Source organism: Salvia hispanica, chromosome 2, assembly GCF_023119035.1.
Source record: "Salvia hispanica cultivar TCC Black 2014 chromosome 2, UniMelb_Shisp_WGS_1.0, whole genome shotgun sequence".
Lineage (NCBI taxonomy): Eukaryota > Viridiplantae > Streptophyta > Magnoliopsida > Lamiales > Lamiaceae > Salvia > Salvia hispanica.
Genome location: NC_062966.1, coordinates 37,027,467 through 37,050,420, shown reverse-complemented (window position 1 = coordinate 37,050,420; position 22,954 = coordinate 37,027,467). Strand labels below are relative to the sequence as shown.

The window sequence follows — 22,954 nt, the reverse complement described above, 5'->3', positions numbered from 1 at the left end:
TCTGTCGGCAACATATATACGTTATTGATTATGCGATGTACAATATATTGATAGAGATAATCAGTTGATAATTTTCTTTAACTGATAACTAACAACTATGTCAACAATTTATGTTAGATGTGAACACGAAGATATTTGTATGTTAACTAAATGTAGTTAACATACGTTTTGATAAGTTTCTTTTATTGATAACTAACAATTATGTCAACAACTTACATTATAGACGTGAACACGAAAACATTTTGTATGCCAACTAAATGTAGTTGATATATATCAACTATTTTGTCTTCGTGTTGACATTTATAACATAAGTTGTTGACATAGTTGTCAGTTATTAATTTAAGAAAAATTATCAACCTAACCTATAACCTGACCCTATATTGATGTATAGATATTTTACGGTAAGTTTTATTCATTTAATCCAATTACTTTTATTAAACATAAAAATTAAAATAAATGGATGGTCGTCATTTCAATTCAAATGTTATTTCCCGGAAGTTTCAGGCTTATTAAGATATGAAGTAATACTAAAATTGTGGGAGATGAAAGGGTAATGAGAACGTTAGGTATGGTGAAAATGTGGAAAAACAATGGTAATAAATGACGAAGAATAATGACCTAACCAAAATAAATTAATTGTTGTCATATTTTATTCATGCGATCAATTAATTGCATGTTTACAAATCACCATAACTTATGCACGACTCAAACTTAGATCAGTGATTGAAAATAATGTGACTGCGCCAACGCATTCTTACAAGGAAAATATATAACAATCTCGATCTAAAGACAATAGCTTTCTTATTTACTCCACTTAGTACTACTATTAGTTATTTATCAATTTTATATGCCCTAATAAATTTTCTAGTATTTCCATGAGTACTTGTTTAATGGCGGATCTACGTTGAAATAAGGCAAATTCGATCAAAGTTTGTGACTTAATTAATGGAATATGTGGGAGAGTTTCTTTAAAACGAAAGTAACTCTTGTTGCAAAATGATTCAAAATTATTTAATGACGTCCTCTTCGAACTAACATTTAGAAAACGATGTTAAATCTCATGATGGGCTGAAAATAACTTGGGCTGACAATTCTAGGGTACAACTCTAGGGTACAAGTGTTGCACTTAAATCCAATTCAATGAGTAGTTAAGAAGTATTGTTGGCCAACGGATCGTAGCGCAGTTGGCAGCTTGGAGTTGTGATGACCTTGAGGTCACGGGTTGAAATCCAACTGTGGTCAAACAAAAAAAAAAGTATTGCGGATATGATGTACTCCCCTCCATCCCACAATAGGAGTCACTCTTATTGTGGACACGGATTTTAAGAAATGTAAAAAATAGTGAGTTGAAAAAGTTAGTTGACTATGAGACTCACTTTTTTATATTAATTTTATAATAAAATGTGAGTGAAGTGAGTAAGTGGAATGTGCGACCTACTTATTTATGGTAAAAATGAAGTGTGACTCTTATTGTGGGACGGACAAAATGATAAAGAGTGACTCTTATTGTGACGGAGGGAGTAAATTGTAAAGGAACAAAATCATGGTTTTAAAAAATACCTACCAAAACAGTACAAAATAAATTACTACTATGATGTAAAGGAACCAAAATATGTGAAGAAATAGTCGGACAAAAGAAATACCAATGCCATTAAAATGGCTGGCATTAGCACATCAAAAGTTGGGTTATCTTACAAATGGTGAAGTAATTAATAACTAATGACTACGAAGTAATATGACAACAACTAATTATCAATTTCTTCATAATCACAAAATCCCTAATTATCACAAATTTAGCAACTTCTTGTAGACATCTGCCCCATTCTGTATACCCATCGCCAGGTCCCCCAATGATATGATTTTCTCTCCTGGCATGGCCACTTTCTTCGCCTCAATCAGCATCTGATCCAGCAAATGTGCATTCAGCAAGCTACGTAGGTTTCGAGGCGTAAGCTCAGCTATCGTCCGAGCGATACTGTCGGTGCTGCAAGAGCTATCCAGCTCAAAGCCACATAACAAATCATTCTCCTCTTTAATGCTTGCCTTCCTCTCAAGAATCATGGCAAGATCTTCGCAAGTCAAGTCGTCGAATTGAAGCCTCGCTGAGAACCTTTTGTACAAATTGAGGTTGCACTTCATGTATTGGTTCAAGGCAATGTAATTCCCGGCTAACACAACTGATGAGTCTCCTGCGTCCATCGCAGCTATGAGCTCCTCCTGTGTATCGGAATTAATGAGATCTTCCTCATCTATGTTCACGAGCAGCACGCCACCCTCTGCATCTTTCATCTGGTCATGTCACAATGCTCTATTATGCTGTGCGGCTTAAGGAAATTAAACTATTGCATTATGCTAAATGAAACAGTTCTTAACCTTTTGATTTCCTTGCATTTCAGTCACAGTGTATGAAGCCAGAGCTCCGGCCAAGTAAAATAGTTTGCCAATTATTCTAGCCACTGTGGACTTGCCTGTTAACGTACGCATAAAAGGTTGCATTAAGAGCAGTAAATAGTCATAGAAAGCTATGAAACAAACATGAACTCTTGAGAAATCAATTATGTTACGGTTATACAGAGCATTGTGGAATGTCGAATAGTCTAATGAGTAATGACAGTAGTATTTTCCATTTATACACACCAAGCAAATTAGTTCCACAGAAGACTACATTATATCCCATTTGCAATAAAGAGTGAAGCCGTTTCCCGCCTTCGCAGCAATCTCCTAGCTGCTCTTTTCCCACATAAACTTCTTGAGCCTTATCTTAACAGCTAGGCAACACTGTTGCTGGCTAATATTTTCACATTGCTTGATCAACAAAGTTCATCCATAAGACCTTTTCATTTTTGCCCAATTTCAATAAAATTGTTGTCTTTTTAACTAAGGCAATGAGAAACTTGAGTCCAAGATGGAATTCCTACATACATTTCACAAATTTCCCCCATATAACAAGGCACATGAAACTTGAATTAATCAAGTCAACAGCCACTACATTGAAAGAATCATGAAGCATGACAGTTAAACTCGGAAATAGCCCTAATTCCTGCGAGTGATTACGATTCAGGAGGCGTACCTGTTCCATTCCTGCCGACGAACACCATGTGAAAGGGCTTTGGAGGTATAACCCTAATTCCATCGGCGGCGTCCTTCTCCGCATCAGTAATTTTATCCACAATTGATTCCAACTGCCTCTTGATCTCCGGCAGTCCCACAATACTAGAAATTTCACGTTTGACTTCATCCAGCTGATGGCATAGAAAAACACGAAGAATTATTTGATTGTCATCCAAAATTACTTGTGAAATTAAATGTAGGAAAGAGGAGGGGAGATCAAAATCAAGTTACCGTGGGTTCGTCTTCGTAGAAGGTTTCACAGTTGATAACCGACATTTTTTTTCCCGGTGTTGGAATTTCGTTGCAGGGTTTTTGAATGTCAGAATTTTGGGCGAAATATCGAATCGCAAAGACGACACGCGGAGTATAATTTTAATTTCGCTATTAATTATGAATAATATTGTTAATTGAACTTTTAATCGCTAATGAAAAAGTTAAGGGTGTCATGTCATTCAATCCAACACCACAATGTACAAAAGCATAAAAATATTCTTGAAGTGTTCATCAAAATCATCGATAAATATAATGATTATATACCCAAGATATAGAAAAGTACTAACAACACTTAAAAATAGCATAAAAAGTATTCAACCTTAAATTCGACTCTAAACTACACCAATAACGTCTACCTATTCATAACGTATCTCTTCTATATCTCGTCTCATGTGGACATGACAAACTCACTATATTGCGGATACTCTTATTTAGATAAATTACTACTCCATATGCCTACTTTTCTTTGTCCTTTTTAATGTTTTTTGCCATCTTACCAAAATTAATTCATTTATTTTCTTTAAACTTTTTCACAACATATTAGCTACACACCTTTTCTTATTTACAATTTATATCCCAAGGCCCATAATTTTTTTCACAACACATTACCATATAACTTAAAAAATCAGTAATGATATGAGTGTAACTTTGAACTAACACTATTTCAATATATTTTTTTCATTTTCTACTAATTATACTTAAAACTCACGTAGTTTGTAATGAGAAATATTTTACAGAGAAATGTGGGAGTATCGAAATCAAAGACCATCTCAAAATAATTTTTACTACTCCTTTTGTCTCATGCTCCCTCCGTCCCACAAAAGATGTCACACTTTCCTTTTTAGTTTGTCCCACAACAATTGTCACATTTTCCCTTTTGGAAAAATTTCTCTCTCACATGAATGTAAAAATTATTTTCTCTCTCTCCATTTAACACATAAAACAAAACCTCCTAAAATCTCGTAACGTCCCACAAATATGACATCTTTTGTGGGATGGATGAAGTACTTATTTATAAAATTAGAAACTCACTCCCTCTATTTTACTTGTACTATTTTATAACTTTATTTTCTCCACCCCTAGAAACGCAAAATAAAACTATAGATATTAATGAACATTGATAAATGGATCCATAATTTTAATTTGTTGGAGTTGTATTTTTTAGGGAGAATTTACAAGCCTTATGTAGGCTAGAGAATGGTGAATAATCTAGAATTAGGGAAGATATTCGAAGTTAAGATCAATTCTCTGATTTTCCTTCCTTTTTTTGAAGATCCTGATTTCTTTCTAACAAATACTCCCTCCGTCTCAGATAATTTGGGACACTTTGACCCGGCATGGGTTTTAAGAAATGTAATGGAAAGTGAGTCGAAAAAGTTAACTCCCTCCGTCCCAGATAATTTGGGACACTTTGACCCGACACGTGTTTTAAGTGGAAAGTGAGTCGAAAAAGTTAGTGGAATGTGGGTCCTACTTTTAAAGATTAGTTTTATAATAAAATGTGAGTATGAATGAGTTAGTGGAATATAGAGTCCACTACCAAAAATGGTAAAAATGAAGTGGGACAAATTATGTGGGACGATCCGAAATGGAATACTGAATCGAATTATTCAAAGCTTCATATAAAACCAAAAAATATGAGGTGAAATTCAAACATTAGATAACTGATTGGTCAGGGGTAAAATCGTACTATCCTCGAATCGAATAACCTCGTAACAAATTCTAATCCAAACGTGGAGAGTTGATTAGATTGATTAAACCCCCAAAAACAAACTTACCGCCGGATTTGGGGATTCATAGCATATTCTCCGTTGTAAATACTGTTGTTGAGAAAGTGAGAGAGCGCATAGTCGCAGCAGTCGTCACACAGTGAAAACCTAATGGTATGCGAGCTTGGAGTGGATTCATTACGAAATGGCGCGCCGTGCTCGCATCCAATTCCTCGATCTGAGATTATTTTTGAGTGATTTGCTGGAGTGATCGCGTGTAGAATGTTGGAGAATCCGATTGCATTGAATCGTTGATTTTTGTGGTTTATGTTGATCGCATTTTAGGCGAGTGTTTGAGGTTTGAAAAGTGGAAGTAACCGAGGATTGGAGTTGGCAAAATGAGCAGCAGCGAGGTGAAAAGCGCGAGTGTTCGCGACCTAGCCGAGGAAGCTAAGAAGCGGACTGTTTTTCTGATCGTAAGCGTTGTTGGATTGTCTTACCTCATGTCATGTAAGTGATTGTCATTATGAATTTATGATTGTGATTGTTCATCCCCTTCTTATTTTCTCTTTGTCAGAGTAACTTATTTGCTATCACTCTCATGTTATTTGACTGTTTATAGGAGAGTTCTGTGTGGTTATTTTGTGACTCTTGATAGGATTTATGCTTTTAGTTTTCTATTTTCCTCAACCAGATTTGTTGATTTAAGATAACGAAATTGGTGATTACTCTGTTTAAATAGTTGGAGATGAAGCTGTAATAGTTTGAGATTTGGGGATTCGTGACAGGAACTGAAGTTACATTGAAGCAATATCTCAGCTTTATAATGAGAACATTATGCTTTTACATAAATTTGTTGATTATTTTGTAGCTGCTAGTTAAATTTGAGAATGAGTGCTCAAATGGTACTGGTTTTGGCTCGAGATTGTGAAGAAAAATTGTTCACATTGATTGGTTCTATATCTTTCTCATTGCATGCGTTTATCACGTCTATGGACAGCAGAAAGTAAGGATTAGAGTGTTTCAATCAGAGTGATAAGTTCCTCGACAACCTTGTCAATGATGACAAGTTTCCAAATTTATTACCACATATCATTTTACATGATTATTAGCACATAAGATGCGCCTTTATAGGACAAAATAAAGATGAAAATGAAATTGGAGTTTTTATTTGGAGCTATACATGTTCCATTATTGTGAAAGGCGTAAGTAACATTTTGAAGAACAGCACCAAGTGAGAACTAGATTTTTTTGTCACAATGATAATTTTCTTTGATCTTTTTTCATGACACTTGCAAGATTCTAATTTCCTGTCCAGTGTTTAGCAATTAATTCTTTTTCCTATTGCAGTAACAAGTTCTTCAGTTCTAGTCAACTTGCCTGCTGCTCTCTTGCTAATTATCACACTTCGCTATCTATTATTGGATATTGATACACGGAGGAAATCTGCAACTTACAAGAGCAAACAAACATCAGCAAACAATTATTCTAATAAAAATCTGCTTGAGGGCCTCAGAGTTGAGACTGAAAGGTCCGACTGGAAGCATGATGTGAACTCTCCTATTGTTGAAGATGCAATTGACCAATTCACTAGACATATTGTCTCTGAGTGGGTGACAGATCTGTGGTATTCACGCATAACACCAGATAGACAGGGTCCAGAAGAGATCATATTGATAATGAATGGCGTGCTTGGAGTAATTTCAAATCGCATGAGAAATATTAATTTAATTGATCTTTTAACCAGGTACAGTTCTCCAATATTTTCCTAACCAATTTATTCTCGTTGATGTAGTGTTTGAATGACATTTTAGACAAGTATTTGCTTGCATCTTGCAGGGATATTATCAAAATCGTATGTCGTAGGTTGGAGCTCTTTCGTGCAACAAAAACAAAGATTGAGAGACGTCAATCAAGGTTCTTGACCACTGAAGAGCGAGATATAGAATTGAAGTCTCTTCTGGCTGCTGAGAACAAACTGCATCCCATTTTATTTTCTGCTGAAGCTGAGCATAAGGTTGCACGCTTTTGGCATATTCCTTGCAGATTAGCAACAACAATCAGAAAATAGTTGCTTGCTTCCCCTACCTGACAATGTTTTTTTTTATTAATTTTGGAGTAAACAGGTTCTTCAGCATGTTATGGATGGCCTTATTGTACTTACGTTCAAGCCAGAGGATCTGGGGTGCTCTTTGTTCCGCTATATAATCAGAGAACTCCTTGCTTGTGTTGTAATAAGACCAGTTCTGAATCTTGCTAATCCCAGGTAAGCACACTGTTCATTTTAATTTCTTAACACCCCCCCTATGTTAAACATGCACTGTTTCTGTTTTAAATGGTCAGCCTAATTTGGCATCTTTGTGCTGTGTCAATAATTTGATGGCAGGTTTGTTAATGAGAGAATTGAGTCTTTTGTCATTTCTAGAAAAGTTGAAAAAGGAAGTGTGGTGGCAAACATAATACCAGAGTCTAGAATAAATGAACCTGTAAGGATTCCATCTGATCTTAGCTCACAAATAGCAGATCCTTCTGCCAATGGTGTTGAACTGGTCCAATTGAAGAAGGGTGAAAAAAACAAAGAGGTCAATAGTCATGAATCAGATGCCATGAACAGAGAACTTCTTCCTAAGGATCCATTGCTTGACATGGATACAGGATCAACTCGCTCTTGGAATTCTTTACCAGACACTCATAATGGTGACGAGAGAGGTCTTCGAAGAGAACTCTCGGGGGGAGAATGGGCTAATGCCCTAGACGTGTTTTCTCAAAGAAAAACTCAGGCCCTGGCTCCAGAACATTTTGAAAATATGTGGACAAAGGGAAGAGACTACAGAAGGAAGGAAGATACAGATACATTGGCTGATCCTGCACAGAGGAACTATGCAGTGGGGGTATCTGATGCAGTGATGCAAACAAATGGTCTTCCAGAGCAGAAGAAAAAGGAGACGGACACAAAAGTAAATTCTATGGGGAAAGATTTTTTGGACTCTGGATTTCATAGAAAGCTGGAGGATGGCAATGCTGAATCCTTATGCGAAGAGGCAGATCTTGAAAGTGTGCCTTCTGATGAGGATGAATCCTGGAGCAGTAGTTATACTGAGGATGATGATATGAACAATGTTATGGGTCTTGACTCTCCAGGTGTTAAAGTTTGGGATGGTAAAAATAAAAGGAATTTCAGCCACATTCATCATCCTCTTGAAACTTTTGACAGACACAAGAGCACAAAAACTAAGAACAGACAACTTCGTTCCACACCACATAGAACAAAGTCTGCAAAGAAAAGATCTCGATCTAGTACTCATAATGGGCAAGTCTGGCAAGAGGTGGAACGAACAAGTTATTTATTAGGAGAAGGGCAGGATGTGTTGAACCACTACAAAGTGACTGGCAAACCTGGAGACTCGAGCGAGGACTCTGAGGCAGAGCTATCGGGTAGAATAAATAGTGGAGCTACAACTTCATCATCTATGTCCTATGCTTCTTTACCTGAAAGTCAAAGTCTGGCAGCTAATTCGGCAAAAACTTCTCTAATTGCTGATTCCTATTTTAAATTAAGATGTGAGGTACTGCAATCAAAGTGTGCTATTTTTTGGTATTTAATTATTCTTGATTGCATGTTCTATGCGTGAAGATGCTAAGTAGTCATTTACTTTGCAGATATTGGGTGCCAATATTGTAAAGAGTGGATCCAAAACCTTTGCTGTTTATTGCATTTCTGTTACAGATATGAACTGTCACAGTTGGTCTATCAAAAGAAGGTAGCCTGATATCCTCTAGACCATCTGTTATATTTTGGTTCTTGCAAAATGTTTGTTTTATAGTTGTTTTTTATTTTTTCTCGTGTTTGGGTAATTTGGCTTCATAATGTATGGGTTCATCCTTAATAGTTGAGTAGTTGATGTAATTTTTTTCTGTATGACATTCAAAATAAGAGGTTGTGGGTGGTGGTTGGGTAAAGATCTTCCTGTTTGAGGAGATATGGTTTATATTGGAGATGGTGAGTTCAAAATACAGTAATGCCACATAGTAAGGTTAATTTTCTAATGCTAACGTTATTTCTGATGCTGACAGATATCAACACTTTGTGGAATTACATAGGCGTCTGAAAGAGTTTCCTGAATATAATCTCCATTTGCCACCAAAGCATTTCCTCTCAACTGGCTTAGATGTGTTTGTCATTCAAGAGCGATGCAAATTGCTCGACCAGTATCTTAAGGTCCTACTTTACTTAAATTCATATATTTTCTATGTGCTTTATAATTTTGCATTTTACTTTCGTTTACATGTCTCTCTTTCTCTCTTTCCAACTGTTTTGCAGAAACTTCTGCAGTTTCCAACTATTTCGTGTTCGATTGAAGTTTGGGATTTTCTTAGTGTTGATTCTCAGGTTTAAAATATGAGACTTATATTTTTACAACTTGTGAGAAACCTCATGATAGCATGTTGCTAACTAGGCTCACTTTGCTTTCTGTCGTGATCTGCAGATGTATATATTTTCAGATTCATTGTCCATACTTGATACTCTCTCAGGTGAATATCTGAATGACAAAGTTCCTTTCATCTTGATGACCTTTTAATAGTTTTGAACTGGTATTGCTTCAGTTGACCTTGATGAAACAGTACGCCCAAAGATCAAGGACTACAGGGATAATGTGGGGCCTGTATATGACCAGTTATCATCCAAAAAAGAAACTTTCAGTCATGGAAATCAAGATTCTACTTCTCGAATCAAGGGTGACCAAGCTACTGATGGATCAGGGTTGAAAGGAAATGGTCAAGTTTCATCTTCACCAAAAAAGCCTGAAAAGGAATTCAAGAAGGCTTTTGATCAGTCAAGTAATGGCTCAGAAATCTCAGAGCAAAAGAACTTAAAACGATCCAGTAAATCAGAAAGGACCATGGATAGAGACCATCAAAAATCACATTCTCTTGCTGCTGATAATTCCACTGATCCAATGCTTCCCAGTGAGGTCATTTTCTATTTTCTTTCTTGGCCTATTTCTTTATCGGATTTAAATTTCAGAATTGTGGCTTCTGATTGATATGGTGGTGCAAAATGATTGAGATCTTAAATTCAAACCAATCTATATTCACTAATTTTAATATAATTTGGCTTCTTCATTTTTCTTGCTGAAAATCGTATTTTGTTTTTACCCTTCCCTGTTTCTAACAGTGGGTGCCGCCAAATCTAAATGTTCCTGTATTTGATTTGGTTGATGTCATTTTACAACTTAAAGACGGCGGATGGATCAGGTACTGAATGTTGTATAAATATGGACAAGTCAATATAAGGCTTGTGAAGCTCTCTCGTGGCTATCCTTTAATTGTGCATTATGGTCGTGCTTACAGAAGAAAAGCTTTCTGGGTAGCTAAACAACTTCTACAATTGGGAATGGGTGATGCTTTTGATGATTGGTTGATTGAGAAAATACAGCATCTTCGTAGGGGATCAGTGGTTGCTTCTGGAATCAGGCGATTGGAGCAGGTAATTTGGAATCTCAATTCAATTTTACTAGTACCATGGGCTTCCCTATATTCTTACAAGAAAGTTTGAGCTTTAAATCTTGATGAGTACTCAGTATTTTGGAGAATCGTGTGGTCTCACTTCTCTGATGATGCATGTGTTTGCTCTGACCTATTTCTCCAAGAAATATTGGATTATAATATTATCATTTGCAACTGCTATAACTAGATACTATGGCCTGATGGGATATTCATAACTAAGCACCCTCGGAGGCAGCGACCTCCTCCTGATAGCCCATCCTCCGGAGCCCAATCTCCCGCTCCTTATTCTTCACCTAAACAGGGGGATACCCTGACTCTGGAGGAAATACAACAACTGGAAGCTGAACAGCGAGCCAAATTTGTTTATGAATTGATGATTGGTAATACTTAACTGTCCATTCTAATCTTTATCTCATTTATAGTCATATGGAATTGAGTGAAAGTTATTCACCAACCATTCTTGGAGACAGTAATGAGTTGAGTCTTTTCCTGCAGACAAGGCTCCAGCAGCTATTGTAGGCCTTGTTGGACATAAGGAATATGAGCAATGTGCAAAAGATCTCTACTATTTCATTCAGGTTATCCTTCTTGCATCATGTCTGCACTTTATATTTCATAGCATCCATATACAAACTGACAACAGTACTTTAGGTTTCATAATAGTACAGATTATCCTTCTTGCATCATGACTGCACTTCAACTGCATTTCATCATGCAGCTTACTATACCCATTGTATGTGTGGCACTTTCTTATAAATAATCTGTGTTTCCATACATTTCATGTGGCCTTTGCACCTTCTATCTGAAACTTATGTAGCTGTCGTTAATGGTTTGGTTACACATTTATCGCACTAACACTTGAAAAGGAATAAGCAAGTGATGTCATTATTTGATTTGTTCTTGCTGTACTCAATCCTCTAGAATCATAATTGACAGACCAATGTCACTGTGCTTGCAGTCATCTGTTTTTATGAAGCAGCTAGCTTTTGATCTTCTCGAGCTCCTGCTTTTATCTTCATTTCCGGAACTTGATCATGTTTTCCGAGAATTGGATCAAGACAAAGAGAAGTTCGGCAAACCCACATAGAGCTAGGATAAAGATCGAGTGATTAAAGAAGTGTGATAATGAAAAGAGTGAATTTTTGCCTGAGATTGTCAGAGTAAGTGTGTACAGCGACATCTTTAGTTTCATACACCATTGAATATAAAATACTCCCAAATACCATATTTTTGCAGCCAGTTTGTGCATTCCAAAGGCTGGAGACTGGAGTAGAGTGCAAAATAGTGGGCTCAGTAATTGGAATTTTGGCACTCCTCGTTGGTGGGTGTATGTACTTCAAATTTATTATTTTTGTGAATATCTCATGTATATTTTGTTTGCTTTCATAAAGTTTCTCTATACATTTATGTTATATACTGTGATAATATTGTACGCCGTTGTTCAACAAGGAACTAAAAGAATACAACTTTGATCACTGATCAATTTCCCGGAAAATTCCTATGCAACATTCCTCCAAAACATTATTGTATGCCATATTTTATTCTTGAAGAATTTGTCTGATTGCAGCCATATCATTAAACGATAAACATAACCCCAAATTATAGATGTACAAGTACAACACAACCCAAATAACAGATCTACTAGCTTTTGCAAGAACAAAAAAAGCTAGTATCTAAGTCCTAACAGGAACCAATGATGAAAGCAAAATTGTGATATCTGGGGATTCAACTGTATTCAATAAGAAAAGCACAACCTACTAGCATTGTAACTTGAATTAGAAAACAAAGTAAAAGGAAGGCTGTAACATCTTTGCCAATAACAAGATTGTAGGCTGTAGCTCTACCATTTCTTAAATTAAGAATTCCCTAAGAATGCTGAGAAATCCTTCAAATTATTAGCCAACGTTCGATAGCTGCACCCAAACACTCAGTATTTTGCCAATACAACTAATAAGATACAATATTTGAAGCAAAGTTGTATTCAGATATCCATATTAAAATTCAAAACAAAGTACATAAACATAAGTAGAAATAAACTAAGAATTCCAATTGGCAAAATTGCCTTAAAACGGCTTTTTCAAAATTCATTCGTTGTCGAGTACAATAACAATACCAAGGGAAAGTAGAATCAATTGCTCTCTCCACATTAGTCCCCTTACGCAGATGCAGCAACTGCTTTCTTCCTTGGTGCTGCTTCAGTACCTATATTCATCACATACTCCACATAAATATAATGCTAATCACGACGGAAAAAAAGAAAAATATGAATACAAAAACGCTAGCAACCTTCTCTGAAGTTGGTCTTGAATCTGCGGGGAACATTGCGGAGATACCTCATGCGTCCGGTGCCGGTCGTCTTTCGACGAATTGCCTTCACACTCCAGTTGTCTAAAGTTCAATTTTAAATAGAAATCATTCACCAAATTGATCGGATCATATAAACAAAAAACATAGACAATTAACCACGCAATAAATCAAATAATCAGAGCTCAAAACCACTGAACAGCAATCATTTCCTCCGGAATTTTAATCGTGCGATCAGGAAAGGGCTAAAACATGATCGCAGGAAGAGAAACGATGAATTTAAATAATAAATTGAATAGCAAATTTTATAAGTGAGAGGCATACACGTCCTCTTGCGAGCAGCAGGATAAGCACAGGCGGAGCAGCGGCTCTTCTGGAGGTGGAAGCTGCGGCGGCCGCACCTCACGCACAGAGTGTGTGTCTTGTTTCTCCTCTTTCCGAAGCTCCCAGTTCCCTTGCCCTACAAATTGAATTATATGCACATTAACACGGATCTAATCGGATTTCATACACGGATAGAGCTGCGCGAGGTGGGGATTTACCATGGCGGCGTTAAAGTTGCAGAAACCCTAGCTTGTGAGGAGTAGTTGGAGAAGAAGAAATGAGAGCGGCGCCCCTTTTATGTGATGAGCGATTGGGAAAGGGTTTTGGATTTCGGATTTATGAAAATTGATCTTCATTGGGCCGTGTTATGCATGGGCTTTGAACTGATAGATTTAATTTTTTTCCGACCCAAATTTAAAAATGTGACATGAAATTTATTTTTATATAGTCAATTTTTAATACTATCACGTCTGTGGATACAGATTAATATATTTTTAAAATATTATTTTTTAATTTTAAATTAATTAAACAAAATTAGAATTAATATTAGCAATAAACAATATAAGTAAGAATATTAGTTATATAAGAATAAAAAATTTATACAAATCAACGCATAATAAATAAATCACATAATATAATGTTTAAATATTAAATTATACACCGTATATAATTAATAAAATGAAAAGGAACAAAAATAATAAAAAAGAACAAAATTAGTCGACCCAAGGAATTGTGAGAAAGCCTTGAAATCATTGAGCATAGTGTGAAATGGTTCCATGATATCAAGCTTTCCTTCTATGATAAGTCCAAAAATAGTATGCTTGAGTTCTATAAGGTAAATAGGTATATATGAAAATCCAGCCTTAAATGACATATTTACAGGGTTAAAATATTATGCGAATAATCCTTTACGTAATTGCAAAATTGAGAATCACAGACCCACAAAAATAAGATCAACAAAAAAGGAATGCAAAACCTCTAATCTACACAAATTCAACCGAAATTCAAGGCGAACAGTCGAGCACTCACTTGCAATTGTAGTTCATCCTTTCCCGTTCACCCACTCAATCGCTTGCCTCTGCAAAATCGAAAAGAAAAACGAAAAGGGCGCAGATAGTCTAATTGGACAAGCCACGACAAACGGAGACCATTAAATATAGCCGTTGAGTACGTATGTCTTCATGTATAAGAGATGTGAATGGAAATTCGCCAAATAAAAAATAAAAAAATAGTAGCGAAAGATATCTGACATAAACGAGATTGGTGTAGTGGGTTGAAACTGGGCTCAATTTCTTATTTTTTCCTCCTTTTTTTCTACTTGTTTTCTTCTATTTCTATTTTCTAATCAGATCTTAAATCTCAATAATTTTGATTCATGCTGCTATTAGACCATCTCCAAGGGTACACTCAAATTTAAAATGGGATAGGTATTTAGCTCCAATAGTACTCAAAAATCAATCTTATTTTTTATTTTTGAGAAAAAAATATCTATCTTCAGGTTTACACTAAACCAATACCTAAAAGTTTTTCAAATTTTGTGAGTAAAAAAGGCATAATATAGAGAATATTCTTTTAAGTTTAAGTTTAATATAAATGATTGGAGTAAAATCAATATTTAGTGTGAGATATACACTAAAATAAGTTTGAGTTTGGTGGAATAGTTGGAGATGCGCTTAGCCGTTAATTATAGTACATTATAAAACCTCCCACTCATTATAAAGCCTCCCACTCACTTTCCTTTTAATTATACATTTTTAATTTAATATAATTTTTTAAATTAAATGGCATTCTTGTAAATTTCTCCAAAACTCCTCTAAAACTCCCCTTTTGTATATTTATAGATTTATAGATTATAGATATATAATTTTTTTCTTTTCAATTAATACATAAAATAATATTTTCTAAAATCTTTTATTATTTGTGTCATCTATTATGGAACGGAAGGAGTACTGCTTATACGTATTCAAAATTTATCTTGATGGAACCTTTAAACTTTTGTTCATTTACCTATTAATTTTAATAGTATCATTTATCCATTTATTTTGTAGTGCACAATGAGTGAAATCAAAATGACCAAACAAATTTTTCAGTGATCAAAAATAAAATTAGTTAATCGAATTACTCCTACTACTAATAACAACGCGGGAAATTGAAAATTTTCAACTTTTGAGAATGAAAATGGCGGCCACATTTCGAACCTCAAATGACAATTAACTCCCTAAATCCCCAACAAAGAGTGAAACCGTCGTTCATTTCCTTCTTCAAACTCCCGAGGATTTCCGGAGCCGCTCGTTGATCGGCCACCACCACGAAATATCGGTTGATTTCCGTCGTCCTTTTCAATGTGGTGTCGTTCTCTCCTTTTTTTCTCTTTTGAATCCTTCTTAACTGTAATCATTTCACGCAGGATCACTCTGTGCATCTCCTTGCCTCTACGCGCAAGAGGTCAGTCTGTTTGTTCTACGATCGTTTTTTACGCTTTAAAAAAACACTAAAGCTATGCAACCAAATTTTGTACAACCAAAAATTGGTTTATTTGAAAAAAATGTAATTTATTTATGCATTTAATTAAAAAGTTAGACATATTTATATTATAGGGAACATGCATAATATTATGGTATTTATGTATAATTTTTAAATTTTTTTTGAATCATAAAATATAATTAATGCATACTTTAATTCAAATTTGAAAAATAATAGAGAAATAATTCAAATATAAAAATTGAAAATGAAGCCAAAAACTAATAAAGTGTTTTTAATTTGTTAACCATCTATATTTATTATTTTAATATTTAATTAACACATCAAAATTACTAATATAATCTTGTTTTGGTTGTACAAAATTTGGTTGTTTATCATTACTCTTAAAAAAAATGCACACATGAAATTGTTCAATGTATGATGAAATTGGAATGTTGATTAGGTATCTGGAAATCATAATTTTTGAGTTATTCGTTCTGTGGATTTTGATTTTTGCAAGCATTATAGTGAATTTTGTTGAAGTGAATTTGTTGAATTTGTTATTATACCTAAAATGTGTGTATCAGTGTGTGCTTGGACCTCTATATTTCTTGCTTGATTCAATATTATGTGTTTCAAGGAGGTGTTTGGGAACATTCTAATTCAAAAACTGATTTAAGAGCTTTTAACACAGTTTCGACATGAGTTCAGAGAGTCAAGGTTAGTGAACATTTGCAAAATTCATTTGTTTAGCACGAAGGCATTTTGTTTATACCAAATATCTTCATGATTTTGTATCAGGTAGCAATTTTGCTCTCTGTGGTAAGCCCAATCGTGACAGGACGCGTAGGGGTTGGTCGGTGAGAGAGGAAAAGGCTCTCCTTGCAGCCCTCAAAGAACTAGCACAAACATGGACGTGCAGTACTGGCTTTAGAGCGGGCTACATGATCTTGTTAGAGAAAGCCATAAGAAAGGAATTTCCAGGCACGGACCTGAGGGGAAACCCCAACATACAATCGAAGCTAAACGTTTGGAAGAAGGATTACAAATCTCTGAAAGCAATCCTGAGCCAGCGTGGTGTTCGATTTAACCTGAAAGGTGACCACATGATTCACTGTGATAACGTGCAGTGGGAGAAAATCGTTAAGGTATGGAAGACTGCTCATATACGAACTGCCTCATATTGTTTGTGTACTGACTTAGCTCCTTATTGGCAGAATGATGGCAATGCTAGGCTCATGCGTTTTAAGTCTTGGCCTTATTGGGAAGACTGGAATGAGATTTTTGGCAAAGCTAAAACCAATGGGTCAAATGGGAAATTCTTTTGGGAAACATTCAACAAATTTTATGATCAAGAGAATGTTCTTCCAGAGATTTGTGGCAAGGATAAAACCAACAGATCAAATGCTGAAGACGTTGAGGAAGTATTCAACAAACTATATGCTAAAGAGGATGTTCTTCCAGAGATTTGTGGTAAGGATAAAACTAACGGATCAAATGTTGAAGACGTTGAGGAAGCATTCAACAAACTCTATGCTAAAGAGGATGTTCTTCCAGAGATTTGTGGCAAGGATAAAACCAATGGATCAAATGCTGAAGACGTTGAGGAAGCAGTCAGCAAGTCATACGCTGATGAGAATGTTCTTCCAGAGAATTGTGGCAATGATAAAACCAAGGGATCAAATGCTGAAGATGTTGAGGAAGCAGTCAGCAAACCATATGCTCAAGAAAATGTTGGGAAGATCAGTGCAGGTCCTGATTATAACAAAACGGAAGAGAACATGTCTCCATCTGATGCAGCCGGGGACAATGGCCAGGGTGGGAAAGCCACTCAAACAGCACTACAGGCAGCCAAGGACAGTGTGTCCCAGGGTCTGAAAGCCACTCAGGCAGCTGAGGACAGTGTGTTCCAGGGTCAGAAAACAACTCAAACAGCAATGCAGACTGGAAGGAAACGCAAGGCTGTAGATGGAATGGATGGTCCACTCGACATGCTCAAGAAACTGCATCAGGATAAGAATGCGATACTAGACAAGCTGTCCACACCATTAGCGTACGAGTCTGATCTTTTCAAAGCAAGGAAGGGGGTCTATGGCATCGTGAGCAATATACCTGGCCTCACATTGAATGTCCGATTTGATGTTTGTGAGCTACTTCTCGAAAAGGCCCACCGACTTGATATTTTCATGGGGCTACCTGAAGCTGTCAGACCTGAGTATGTCATGTGGCTTTTAAACAGGAAGTGAAGGAGCTAAGCTTTCTAGGTAACGTAGTAAAGTATTTTGGGATGCATATGGTGATGTGTATGTCGTTTTTAAGACATTAATATCTGTGTTTTGTTTTGTCACTAGGACTCGAATCACCTATGCAAGTAGTTTAGTGTTTTGCCAAAACAATATGCTATCTAAATGCAGTGTTTTGTAGTTGAATTTGTACTTTGCATATAACCACTAGCTAGAAAATCCAACTTGTCCCCTTCACCATCAAATATTCATGCGATGAATACATGTGGTTACTTCTAGGGCTTGGGAAAAATACCGAAAAAATGATATATCGCTCGTATCGTATTGAAAAATATCGAAAAATTATTGAATTTTCGATATATCGTAATTTTCGATACGATACGATAACGATATGAATTTCCTTATATCGCGATATATCGTTTTATATCGAAAATACGATATATATCGAAAATTTTTGATATATCGATATTTTATTTTCGATATATATCGATATTTAATGATATATCGAATTTCGGTACGATATATCGAAATATCGATACAATAACGATATGAAATTTTTTAATATCGAAAGTTATATCGAAACTTTCGATACGATAACGATTTTATATCGATATTTTCGATACGATACACGATACAACGTTTTCGATACGATATATCGTATCGACCCACCCCTAGTCACTTCATTCAAGCATACGATCACTTGGAATAAATATAAGAAAAATGAGAGAAGTAACACAAAAGCAAGGTGCGACGGCGGAGGTGAAAGCCGATTCTCTAGTGTATCAATCTTCTTTTCCTTTCCAATTCGAACTCGAAAAGTTTCTTAACTCCATACATTCAAACACATCCTCTCAATGGGTAGATCGAGCAAAAAAGAGTATTATGGTTGCTTATTTTAGAGTTTAATGATCCTTCATCTGAGACATGATGTCGTAGAGCTGGTTTTTTGACATTCCGGCGAGGCTCGGTGGAACTCCGTCGCCGGAGAGTTGTTTTTCTGCCATTCTCTCCACATCCAAATTATTTACAAAGAGATTTGGAGAAGAAATATCAATTACTACATCGGTCCCGCGTTAACTATCTAATTTACTTTTCTGCACTCATATCATAAAAATGATACTACCTCCTTAACCATCACATTTACTTTTCTGCACTCGTTTTGTAAAAATGATAATAAATAGTTAAAGTCGAGAAATAGTAAAATAATAGAGAAAATAATGTAAAGAAGACTCATCTATACCTTATTCTCTCTCCTGCTTTATTATTTTTCTACTTTAACTATTTATTGTATCATTTTTATAAAACTGAGTGCAAAAAAGTAAATGTGACAGTTAATGCGAGACGAATGTAGTAATAAATAGTTAAAAGTTGAGAAATAGTAAAATAATAGAGATAATAAAGTAGAGAAAAGTCTTCTTTTACATCATGCTCTCTTATTTTACTCTTTCTTCACTTTAACTATTTATTATTATTTTCACAAAATAAGCGTATAAAAGTAGATGTCACAGTTAATAATGGATGAAGGTAGTAGTAAGTACTCCCTTTGTCCCATTAGAAATGCAACGTTTTTCTTTTTGGGTTGTCCCACTAAAAATGAAACGTTTCCTAAAATGGAAACATCACTCTCTCTACTTTTCCCTCTCTCCTACTTTACTCTCTCTTCATCAATTCACAAAACAATACTACATAAAATCTCGTGCCGGAAGGGACTACTATTTTTTTATTAGGGGGCTTGTTAACACATTTTGTATTATAAGTTCAAATCTCAAAATCTATACATTTGGGCCTTTTTGTAGCCCATTCAACTCAGGGTCTGCAAAATTGGGCTCGGCCATGTCTGAAACAGGGCCCGACCCATATCCGAAACAGCTCATATTTGACTGGTTTTGGCCTCTCTCTCTCTATCCCAAATCTCTCTCCAGCAATTGGGCGAGTGGATAATCGGTGGGCATCGGAAATACAAGGTGAAGTACACTTCCCCATCTGCACGCGCCGCCGCCGATGGCGTACTCGCCCTTATCCCTCTGTCTACCGCCTTCTACTCCCAAAGCGGAGCTGGTAGCTTCAACCTCGTCGACATTATTTACGGCCTCTTCTTCAATTAGAAAAGCCCTTTCTCCGCTGCCGTCTTTCCCGAGTTGCCGCAGCTCAATCGTGGCGCGTGGCCACCGGAGATCGTTGATTGTCGGCATGGCTCCCGAAGAAGAGAAGATGACTCGCCGTTCGCCTCTCGATTTCCCCATCGTTAGTTATCTCCGCCCCCTTTTATTTGTGAACTTTCATCGAACACCTTTATTTAATTGCAATTCTCACTTCTGTTGTGAAATTGTAGATATTTAATTGGCTATACATTTCTTCGTGTGCAGACTAATATGTTTGTCTTACATACTTAGAAATTGAAGAACTTGAACTTGGATTTTCTGTGAAAGCCTAATATGATTGGAGTTTATGAAGTCTTGCAATTAATTTCAATTCTCTCCAACTTGTTAGTTGAACTGAGATGCTGTGAATGCCAATATAAATTGAAGTAAGTAGCTTTAGCTTGGTAACTGGTAATGAAGGAATTCTTTAACTCATACTGCGGTGGGAACCAGAATTTGGTGCTTGTCAAGATTGGTTTGAAGTGGTATTATTAAGAATTTCATTTTGAAAGATAAATAGGTTATATCTATGTGGCATGTTGCAAATGTTTTGCTGAATTCTAGTGAATGTTGAAGAACTTCACATGGCCTTAAGATGGATGATCATCTGTTCATTTTGTTTCACTGTAATACCATTTTGAAAATATGTAATGACCAATCTATGAAATGATGCCATGGATAGCATGAAATGGGAGCTATATTCTAGTTGACATTGTCCTTTGAACTCTGCAAGTAGTGAGCACTGGATTTGGGGGCACACTGATATGTTTCAGCCATTGCTTTATGATGACATCTGTTTTTATGTATTCAATTCATCAAATGCACATTGAGGGTTGACAATTGCATCACAATAAAACTTTCATTGCTTATTAGTAAGGAGTATTGACTTTATTTGGCTGTTTATCTGAGGTTAAATTGTTGTAACAATTCAGGAGTGGGATAGGCCAAAGCCTGGAAGGAGGCCTGATATATTCCCGCAGTTCAGCCCTATGAAGACTCCGTTACCACCACCCATGCCGGCTGATCCTGAGGAAGATGAAGAAGAGGATGAAGAGAAAAAGGAAGAAGAGGAGGAAGACCCTGAGAAGGAGGATCCCGACAAGCCAGACCAGTAGCGCCCATAGGCCATTACATGAAATCTTGGATGTGGCTTCACTTGGAGCCATCTCAGTTTTTTGTGTTCCAAATGTCTTTGTACTAGATGAGTATTCTGCAAGGATCTAGATAAACTTGTAGGCAATATATCTCTTCTAAACCTAAATTCATCTTGAATAAGTAACTACTACCTTCTCTCCACTAAAAGTGGCACACTACTTTTGGGTACAATTGAGTCATGAGAAACTACTACTCAATAAAAATCAGAAAGAAAACAGGGATACATACATTTAGACATAAGCCATTTCATAGATTCAATTGTTGAACATACAATCTTACACCCACACACCCTTCACGGCTCGATACCGATAAACATTAGTGGGAACAACCTAAAATGTTTAAATTACATGACAAAGAAAATGACAAACAGGACAAGCAATGAGCTAGCTCTTCTTCTAGCTCATTTTTTGCCACTTTTCTTCAGACCAGAACCGCCAAATGCCCCCTTTTGCTGGGCCTTTGCCTTGAGCTCCTTAAGAGCCTGGCAAGAACATAAAAATTGTGACTATTATCAGTGAGGATCGGAGACAGATTATCGGTCTTTTCCAAGATTAAATTGTATGGATAAGATAGTTTACCTTCTCTTCTTCTTTCTTCTTTTGAATATTAGCCTTGTCAGTCTGCAAAATCATGAGAAAGAAGGCATCATGTTCATTCCAATATCATTAGTTGACAATTGCTTTAGGGTATCTTGAAAACAAATGGTATTACAGCTCATAAACACCATTACATCTACAATTTGGAGTTTCATATGCATCTCTACATTAAGAACAAAAAAACAAGACAATGATGCCAGAATATTTGTTCCAAGATCAGTTCTTTCGTGACTATGAAGTTTAATCAATCTCAACAATTTACACCAAACACAAATATCTCAAAAATTCAATATAAAAATTCACATCAAACATCACACACACACAATAGAAAATAGAGTTGATCAATGATCACCACAAATCAAATTCCAAAATTTAATACAATTGCCTTGAGAAACAATACCTCGTCGTACTCTTTCTTTTCAGCCTTAGGGGCCTTCAAAGGCTTGGCTTTTCCTCCTGATGCAGGGCAACAAAAGCAAAAGGCATCATAAAAATCAGCAAAAACATCATTTTGTTCTTTAATAACAATACTGATAATAAAAAAGATTATGTATATGATCTCATATGCAAGATAATATTGTGTAATTGGATGAACAATTTACCTTGCTTGGTTGACATGATTGAATTGTATTGGTTAGGGTCTCGATGTGAAATTAAAGTGATCAATTTGATGCCCTAACCAAATTCCTCAGATTATATTTCAGTAATTGGTTGGTATTCGATTGAATTTATATAGGCCTCTAAATTAAGGTGGAATTACAGTTTCGTCCTCCAATGTTCCCATTATCGAATATTGAGTGCCATACAGATGGGAATATTATCTGCCCTCCTTTTTCAATACCTACTTATTCTCCTCCCTAGTTGTTGAGCATAGAATAGAAGATTTCACATATCTCCACCAATCAATTAAAAATTCAGGGAACAGAACTCGTGGGATGGAGGCAGTGCGGCGACCGCATTAGCAATGAACGTTGGACGAAGAAAGAAGTCAACATTCAGCGAACGGATTCATAAGATTGAAGCGGTGCAGAGGTCACAAATGAGGAATTAATGAACAATTTAGCCCTATTTATAGACTAAGGATCCTAGGGTTGGTTCGACCTAATCCCATACATCGGGAAAAAAACCAA

The 22,954-nt window shown here is 36.0% G+C and overlaps 5 protein-coding genes and 1 long non-coding RNA gene across 8 annotated transcripts; 3 read left to right on the top strand and 3 right to left on the bottom strand.

Moving 5' to 3' along the window:
• Positions 1-1,615: 1,615 nt before the first annotated feature.
• Positions 1,616-3,503, bottom strand: LOC125204764 (stage V sporulation protein K-like). Its single transcript, XM_048103491.1, has 4 exons — positions 3,343-3,503; positions 3,071-3,242; positions 2,374-2,468; positions 1,616-2,289 (listed from the first exon to the last, which is right to left on the bottom strand). The coding sequence occupies exons 1-4, from the start codon at positions 3,385-3,387 to the stop codon at positions 1,786-1,788; spliced, it is 816 nt and encodes a 271-aa protein (XP_047959448.1). The 5' UTR covers positions 3,388-3,503; the 3' UTR covers positions 1,616-1,785.
• A 1,650-nt stretch (positions 3,504-5,153) lies between these two features.
• Positions 5,154-12,000, top strand: LOC125207431. Of its 3 annotated transcripts, XR_007173972.1 has the most exons (16): positions 5,154-5,603; positions 6,444-6,840; positions 6,933-7,110; positions 7,220-7,359; positions 7,480-8,659; positions 8,754-8,854; positions 9,168-9,312; positions 9,415-9,483; positions 9,581-9,626; positions 9,699-10,066; positions 10,270-10,349; positions 10,446-10,581; positions 10,789-10,981; positions 11,097-11,179; positions 11,560-11,761; positions 11,838-12,000. XR_007173972.1 is itself a non-coding variant. In XM_048106769.1 (15 exons), the coding sequence occupies exons 1-15, from the start codon at positions 5,492-5,494 to the stop codon at positions 11,686-11,688; spliced, it is 3,330 nt and encodes a 1,109-aa protein (XP_047962726.1). In that variant the 5' UTR covers positions 5,154-5,491; the 3' UTR covers positions 11,689-12,000. The 3 variants fall into 3 exon arrangements, 2 of the variants coding, with proteins under 2 accessions (XP_047962726.1, XP_047962725.1); XM_048106769.1 differs by having other exon boundaries at positions 9,195-9,312; positions 11,560-12,000; XM_048106768.1 differs by having other exon boundaries at positions 11,560-12,000.
• Positions 12,001-12,564: 564 nt separating this feature from the next.
• Positions 12,565-13,570, bottom strand: LOC125204290 (60S ribosomal protein L37-3). Its single transcript, XM_048102895.1, has 4 exons — positions 13,448-13,570; positions 13,230-13,365; positions 12,888-12,989; positions 12,565-12,803 (listed from the first exon to the last, which is right to left on the bottom strand). Exons 1-4 carry the CDS (start codon positions 13,448-13,450, stop codon positions 12,757-12,759), a joined length of 288 nt encoding a protein of 95 aa, XP_047958852.1. The 5' UTR covers positions 13,451-13,570; the 3' UTR covers positions 12,565-12,756.
• A 1,948-nt stretch (positions 13,571-15,518) lies between these two features.
• LOC125204982 lies at positions 15,519-18,118 on the top strand. Its single transcript, XM_048103762.1, has 5 exons — positions 15,519-15,548; positions 15,637-15,674; positions 16,384-16,409; positions 16,491-16,837; positions 16,907-18,118. Exons 3-5 carry the CDS (start codon positions 16,391-16,393, stop codon positions 17,933-17,935), a joined length of 1,395 nt encoding a protein of 464 aa, XP_047959719.1. The 5' UTR covers positions 15,519-15,548; positions 15,637-15,674; positions 16,384-16,390; the 3' UTR covers positions 17,936-18,118.
• Positions 18,119-19,827: 1,709 nt separating this feature from the next.
• Positions 19,828-21,334, top strand: LOC125207762 (heparan-sulfate 6-O-sulfotransferase 3-like). The gene is made up of 2 exons (XM_048107239.1): positions 19,828-20,176; positions 21,006-21,334. Exons 1-2 carry the CDS (start codon positions 19,934-19,936, stop codon positions 21,186-21,188), a joined length of 426 nt encoding a protein of 141 aa, XP_047963196.1. The 5' UTR covers positions 19,828-19,933; the 3' UTR covers positions 21,189-21,334.
• Positions 21,335-21,453: 119 nt separating this feature from the next.
• LOC125207763 lies at positions 21,454-22,557 on the bottom strand. The gene is made up of 4 exons (XR_007174017.1): positions 22,427-22,557; positions 22,225-22,280; positions 21,807-21,848; positions 21,454-21,709 (listed from the first exon to the last, which is right to left on the bottom strand). It is a non-coding gene; the product is annotated as an uncharacterized LOC125207763 (long non-coding RNA).
• Between the last annotated feature and the right edge of the window lie 397 nt (positions 22,558-22,954).

Excerpts from the sequence above, each read along its gene's own strand:
- LOC125204764 (XM_048103491.1), bottom strand. The coding sequence starts at position 3,387 with ATGTCGGTTATCAACTGTGAAACCTTCTACGAAGACGAACCCACG. Across the intron at positions 2,469-3,070 it reads CGTCGGCAGGAATGGAACAG|GCAAGTCCACAGTGGCTAGA; the intron begins GTACGCCTCCTG and ends GTACGTTAACAG. Across the intron at positions 2,290-2,373 it reads AAATGCAAGGAAATCAAAAG|ATGAAAGATGCAGAGGGTGG; the intron begins GTTAAGAACTGT and ends TGACATGACCAG.
- LOC125207431 (XM_048106768.1), top strand. The coding sequence starts at position 5,492 with ATGAGCAGCAGCGAGGTGAAAAGCGCGAGTGTTCGCGACCTAGCCGAG. Across the intron at positions 9,484-9,580 it reads TTCTTAGTGTTGATTCTCAG|ATGTATATATTTTCAGATTC; the intron begins GTTTAAAATATG and ends CGTGATCTGCAG. Across the intron at positions 11,180-11,559 it reads ATCTCTACTATTTCATTCAG|TCATCTGTTTTTATGAAGCA; the intron begins GTTATCCTTCTT and ends CTGTGCTTGCAG.
- LOC125204290 (XM_048102895.1), bottom strand. Across the intron at positions 12,990-13,229 it reads TGCTGCTCGCAAGAGGACGT|ACAACTGGAGTGTGAAGGCA; the intron begins GTATGCCTCTCA and ends ATTGAACTTTAG. Across the intron at positions 12,804-12,887 it reads CAAGACCAACTTCAGAGAAG|GTACTGAAGCAGCACCAAGG; the intron begins GTTGCTAGCGTT and ends TGATGAATATAG.
- LOC125204982 (XM_048103762.1), top strand. Across the intron at positions 16,838-16,906 it reads AGTGGGAGAAAATCGTTAAG|AATGATGGCAATGCTAGGCT; the intron begins GTATGGAAGACT and ends CCTTATTGGCAG.
- LOC125207762 (XM_048107239.1), top strand. The coding sequence starts at position 19,934 with ATGGCGTACTCGCCCTTATCCCTCTGTCTACCGCCTTCTACTCCCAAA. Across the intron at positions 20,177-21,005 it reads CGCCTCTCGATTTCCCCATC|GAGTGGGATAGGCCAAAGCC; the intron begins GTTAGTTATCTC and ends GTAACAATTCAG.